We start from the raw sequence: 6,922 nt of genomic DNA, 5'->3' as shown, positions 1-6,922 counted from the left end.
CATCACATGAGAACTAATCGACTGATTTGCTTTCAAATTTCCAGGATATATTCATGTTATCCCAAGGAAGGGGTTTTTAAGCCACAGATCAAGGCCCTAGCACCCATTGGGGGGTAGGATACTGATAAAAGAAACATATTATATTTATTTAATTTTATTTATTATATTTCTGACAACAGAAATATAATAAAGTAAAATAGTTCTTTCTTTAATGAATATCTGTAAAATATTTAATATTCTCACAACCATGAGAATAAAGAACGCGTTAAGAGGTCCAGAAACCTGACAGGCTAGTGTGTGTAAATGTATATATATATATATAAGAATATAGAATGCAGCAGCTCTGACAAAAAGACTAAGTGATATGGAAACCATAATTTATTTCAACATAACCAATACATGAAGTATACCAAACAACCAAAAAAACAACATACCATGAGAATTTTACAACATATCTTTATTCTTCTTCCAGTAATAAAGAGAAATGTTTCCATTCAATACAAGATTAATATACCACAATATCCAATTTGTTTTTAATAAAATATACACCTTTTGTTAAAAAAAAATTACTGAAAATTGTTTTTTTTTTTTTTTAAATTCACTTAGCACTAAATTATGTACTTATATGAACTCCATGATCATGATTACATAAACAAGATGTCTGGAATAAAAATAAAACAAGAAGGAATATCTAAACTTCCAGAATATTATAGCTGTATTTAATAAATTTACAATTTTTGACAAAAGTTTGTGGAAAAAAAAATTGATCAGAAAAAGTGAAAAATTGATAAATGTAGTTATCAATTTTTCACTTTTTCTAATTATATTAATAGGCACGATTTTCACGACGCTGACGACCCCATTCTTGTCTGTTGTAATTTTGACGGAACTGGCCTTGATTGCCACCACGGAGAAAGAAGTTTCCTGAAAAACAAATAAAATGTTTTTTTTTTTTAAATGAAAATGTTCTTTGGATATATTATGTGACAAAGAAGATACCTAAATAAGCAAATAATAACTCTCAAATTTCTTACCTTTCATAGATATTAATGGTTATTGCCACTATTTACTTTTAATTTTAGTTAATGTACAAAAATAATTAAAAATAAAATTGAAAGTTGATGGGTTTTTACAATTTATTTGCATCGGAGCAGTATTTGAGGTCACACACCAGTGATGAAGGCATAGTCAAAAAAATGTGATGCACAATATACAGTAGTTGCAACACGAAGAATTCTATGACTGCTAAAAGCGAAGAAAATCAGAGTCATGAATATTGAGGTATCTCCTCATAGTATTTTGAATACCTCAAAGGGCATTGACGTGTGCAGGGATTTGTTAAACTGCACAGAAGAGGAGATTGTTGATGAACTACATAATCAACAAGAGTAACACTTCATTTACACTCATACATATCATCCTCATTCATCCTCTGAAGAATTATCTAAATGGTAGTAGCCGGAGGCTAAACAGGAAAAAGAACTACATAATCAAGGCGTTGCGTGCCATCGTTTAAACATGCATTGTAATGGGGAAGTTCAACCCTCTGCATCACATGTGCTTACTTTCAACAAACCAAAGTGTCCTGAGAAGATTAAGGCTGGTTTTCATAGGTTGGATGTGCGTCCTTTTATTCCAACACCCTTGCATTGCTTTGGGTGTCAGTGATTCAGACATACGGTGGCAAGATGCACAAGGAAATAGATATGCGTGCGTGGTGAGCCGTTACACCCAGATGACCCAAGCAGGGATCCTCGTGTCTGTGTCAACTGCCATGGACACCATTCCGCAAGGTATAGGAATTGTCCTATATACCAAATAGGAAGTAGCAATCCAAAAAATTAAGACAGTGCAGAAAATGAGCTACTTTGATGCAAGAAAAATTGTGCTTGGAGGACACCTAAAACAGCTTCGTATGTGCAAGTTGCGGCTGCTCCTGCGGCTTCTACAGCTTTTATAAAATCAAAGAATGTGCTTGCAGAATTGGTGTGCAGGTATAGGAATTGTCCTATATACCAAATAGGAAGTAGCAATCCAAAAAATTAAGACAGTGCAGAAAATGAGCTACTTTGATGCAAGAAAAATTGTGCTTGGAGGACACCTAAAACAGCTTCGTATGTGCAAGTTGCGGCTGCTCCTGCGGCTTCTACAGCTTTTATAAAATCAAAGAATGTGCTTGCAGAATTGGCACCAGCCTTAGCTACGATGATCAAACGTATCATCAAAGACAAAATGAAGAGTTGTTCATCAAGAGAAAGCAGTTTGAAGCTCTGAAACCTATGCAGAAGAAAGTTGATAGATCTGCCGAAATCTTTTTCTACAATTAAAGCAGTAAGTGAAAAGAAAACTAAACCAACTAAAGTAAAGGTACAGGAAGTAAAAAAACCCCATTGAGGGATCAGTGAAAATAGAAGTTATGATTTTGGAAAAGGAGAATTTTAAAAAGCCGATGGTTGAACCTCCAAAAACACAGACTTTTAGCGCAAAGGGCTAGACAATTGACCGCCCCACAAACTTTGGCTGTAAGTGCATCCAATATGGACTGCTATGTAATTTTGTCTGTGCCAGCAGAGCTGGTGTCATCCAATGCCAGGAGTAGGTTGATCCTTCAAGACTTACGGCGGGGGAACTGAAGACTCCATCTTGAAAGACTCTGACACAATGGATGTCAATATCAAGGCCCTTCGCAGGATGGAGAAAAGAACTAAAAAGGGATGGCTGAAAGGAAAACCAAGGCAATAAAATTAAAGGAAAATTGATTTTTTATTTCTGTGGATAAGTTATAGATATGTATTATTTAAATAATTTTTAGATATGTCTATTTGGATGCGAGATACTAAGTGACAAGAGTCCTTTACACTCTTGTCATAACTTATATATAATTATATAACAATGTTTAAATATATTTTGGAATGATAATTATAAGGGTGTTTTTACTAGTTGTAAAATTTGAAAGTTTCGAAAGAAATGGTTTCTTGTTTTTGCAAGGACAATTTACACCCTTGCCATTTTGTCTTCTTTTGGGTTTTAGTCCTCTGACAAGTCAGTATTTTAGATCAATTTTATTGATAAGACAAGTCTATTGACTATGTCGTTAAGTGTTTTATTACTGGGAAGGAATAGTATGTTTTTATTTTTTGCTGTGGAAGAGGCTAATGACCACAGTAATTAACACCTCTAAAACTTAAAAAATAAATAAATAAATAAATACAAATATCTGATCATTTAATTATCGGAATATTTAATTTAAAAAATTAGCTAAATATTTTCCAAAAACATATTTGACAAATATGATATCTTGAGATTATAACATAATCTCAAGATTAATTTAAATGACTAATTTAGACTAATTTAAATGAATTCCATTGAGCTTTTTCAATGTCTTATTATAGTAAATGAAACATGGATTAATGATTACAACTGGGGAGCAATAGCAGTCCACAAATAGAGATGGAGACAGGTGAAAATGCATTTTGCATAGTAAAAATGGTTCAATCTGCAAGAAAAGTCACAGCTATAGTTTTTTTTTCTTTTTATTTTAGCATTCTCATGGTGTAGTGCACATTACTTGGAAAAATGCAAGATTGTCACTGAGAAGTATTACAATAGTACTTCCACAGGATCCTGCATCCTCAGTCATGATTGAATTTATTTTATTAAATTACACATTAAAATAGAAATCTTAAAACAAAACAATATATTGAGTCACTAATATAAAACTATGCACATGGTGTAATGTTTGTTACAGTATTGTATAATTATAATGAAATTTACATATTAATAAAATAAATGAGTGCTGCTGTCTTAATAAGAATGTTTACCTTCTAATACTGTATGATGGTTTGTCAATTGAAATTCTGTTTGTATTTACATATTTAATATTTTTCTAATATGTTTAATTTATTGTAATTTTTATTAAGTTCCAATATTTCTAAATTTATGTCAATATCAGAAATAGAATGTTTATTGTTTATTAGATGGTTTGTCATATTAGATTTTTGTTCTGTCCAACCAGTTTTCCAGCTACTGCTGGGTCTGGGCAAGTGTGTATAGATTAGCTACTGCAATTACCACTAACACGCTTGTCAGACCTGACATGCGTGGTAGTGGTAAATGTACGTTAGTGTAACTGTACCAGTAAGCATATAGACTGAACATTCAGGCCGAGCACTCCTATGACGTGTGGTTTATTGAAACCCAATCACCAAAGAATACAATATCCACAATCTAGCATTAAAATCTGTATTAAAGCAACTGCCTTTACCAAGAATCAAACCTTAGAACTCTCAACTTCGAAAATCAGCCGACCTTGTGATGACGAGTGTAACCATTACACTAATTTCCCAGCTTGGTCTATCATTAAATAAACCTAATTTATTATTTTTGTAATTCCTGTTCAGGAAATCTAGTTTTAGGTGTTTATGAATTAACAAATAAATTAAATGTTTAAGTGTAAATGGAATAAGCTAAAAATTTAAATGTAGAATGTTAGTTATGACATAACTAACATGTATCCTAGTAAACTTATAAACCCTACCTATAAACGTAGAATTAATAAAAAATAAATCCAAAAGTAACCAAGAAGATTCAAAACTTTTTAAAGGTATCATTACTATTATAAGAAATATACGTCAACAAAATTATTTTGAATTTAATAGCAAATATAAAAAAAAAAAAAAAAAAAAAAAAAAAAAATATACCTACCTATGGGACTATCACTATCAGCAATTATATCAGAAATATATCTACCGGATTTTGAGAGTAAATTAATATATGGCATCATATCCCAAGTTTTCAAGTTTTATGTTGACAATATTCTCATCATATTTAACCCAATAGAAAACAATGAACATCTAATAATTTTAAACAAATTAAATCCCTACAATGAAAATTTTAAATCCACATTTGAAATACATAATAATAGAATAATAAACTATTTAGATGTCAATATCAAAATAAACTATGACAACCAACTTGAAACATCACTATATAGAGAACACCTATATCTAATAATATAACAATCAGTCAAAAAATGAAGACATATAATATAATTAATAGACATATCGATTATACACTTAATAACAATGAAAAATTAAATAATAATTTATTTAATTACTTCTTTTATGAAGCTACATCATAACAAAATAACCTTACAACCAATACATAATAAGATAAAAAAAGTGAAAACATACATAAAGTATTTGTATATACTAATTATCATTGAAAACATTACTAACATTAAAAAAATAAAAGAAATTAAACAGGCATATAAAGCTAATAACCAAATAATAAAATATTTAAAAACACAAAAATTACACTACAGTCTATGTAGAATTTATGAAATTAAATGTAATAAATGTGGATATTTATATAGGAAAACAAATAGATCCTTTAAACTTTAATTTCTTGAACATTATAGGAATTACAAAAATAATAAATTAGGTTTATCTAATATGAAAGAACACCAAATAAACAATAAACATTCTAATTGTGATTTTAACACAAATTTAGAAATATTGTAAATTAATAAAGTTGACAAAAAAGTAATATATTAGAAAAATATTACATATATAAGTACAAATAGAATTTAAATTTGACAAACCATCACATAGTATGAGGGAGACATTCTTGTAAAGAAGGCAACAGACAGCAGCACTTGTACAATAAATTAATACATAGTCTCAATTATCATAATATAATACTGTAACGAACATGACACCATGTGCATGATTCTATTTTAGCGTCACAGTATAGTAATAATTTTTAATATTTTTATTTTAATGTGCAATTTAATAAAATGAATTCAATCATGACTGAGAACATGAGATTCCACAGAAGTGTACTGAATTTCAAATTACTTGGAAACCCTCAAAATATTATGGAATGTTAGGACATAAAAGGTGGATTATACCACACCCCTTGACTGGTTAACTATAAAACTTAATGCTATCATTCACCTGTATGCATGAATATTTTAATTAAATTAAAGTTTTAATATTCAGGCAGTCAAGAGATATTTATTCTGCGATTTTCAGTTTTTTTTTTGTCTTTTTTAGTCAAGGGGGTTATGAAACACTGAGATTTGCAAACCCACACACCCAAAATTTTGACAATTATACTTTCGCTTACAGTTAGCTAGCTACTGCAGCAGTTACACCAGGTTAAATAAAAAGAAAAACCAGCAATAACTACTGAAACAGTGCAAAATATAACACTAATATTTTTGAAGATGAACAACTTTGGAGTAATTACAACAAATTCACATCAAAAGTTAATATCACTTAGGTAAACTTGATTTGTTTGTAATTAAAAAATAATAGTTGTGTACAATCTTTACTAACATGGAGTTTTTTTATTATAAACCTACCTTGTTTCATCTCAAAGATCCTTTCATTTGAATCAACAAAATTATTAACTTTATCAGCTAACTGCAAAGCTAGAGCTTGTAGACGACTTGGTTCACTGCGATGCATTACAACAGTTTGAGTTGGATCATCCAAGGAAGCCTAAATGAAAATTAAAAAGTAATAAATTTTATATACTATATATGTTTTCTTTTTTGATAATTTTAAACTAATACAGCAAAATATTTTAACTTAAATAAACATAGATTTGTTTATCTTACCGATATAGATTCACTAGAAACTATTAAAAAATAAATACCTTTTGATAATGGTAACTTGACAGAATTGTTCATTTAAAAACAAAAAACTTTATATGATTTCTTGTCTACCATGGTAGTATTAAATTTTAGATACATTTTATAAAGAAAATATTAAAATCATTACAGACTTAAGTGGTCATGCCGTAGATAACAAAGAAAGTGCTACAAATGCTAAGCATGCTAATAAACTGAATGTATTTAGGTTGAATTTTAAATAATTATATATATACACACTCAACATTTCATTAAAAATCTGCT

At 29.5% G+C, this 6,922-nt stretch overlaps 1 protein-coding gene across 1 annotated transcript in view; it reads right to left on the bottom strand.

The window, feature by feature from the left end:
• Positions 1-360: 360 nt before the first annotated feature.
• eIF3c (eukaryotic translation initiation factor 3 subunit c) overlaps positions 361-6,922 on the bottom strand; it is a 57,928-nt gene continuing 51,366 nt past the window's right edge. The window contains exons 17-18 of the mRNA XM_075382119.1: positions 6,368-6,506; positions 361-924 (exon numbers count right to left, since the gene is read on the bottom strand). Of these exons, the coding sequence (XP_075238234.1) occupies positions 827-924; positions 6,368-6,506 (237 nt within the window). The 3' untranslated portion in view covers positions 361-826. The remainder of the gene's footprint in view (positions 925-6,367; positions 6,507-6,922) is intronic.

The sequence above is a fragment of the Lycorma delicatula genome, chromosome 1 (genome assembly GCF_047948215.1).
Source record: "Lycorma delicatula isolate Av1 chromosome 1, ASM4794821v1, whole genome shotgun sequence".
In the NCBI taxonomy this organism is placed as follows: Eukaryota; Metazoa; Arthropoda; class Insecta; order Hemiptera; family Fulgoridae; genus Lycorma; species Lycorma delicatula.
This window is presented reverse-complemented; position numbering and strand designations above follow the sequence as displayed.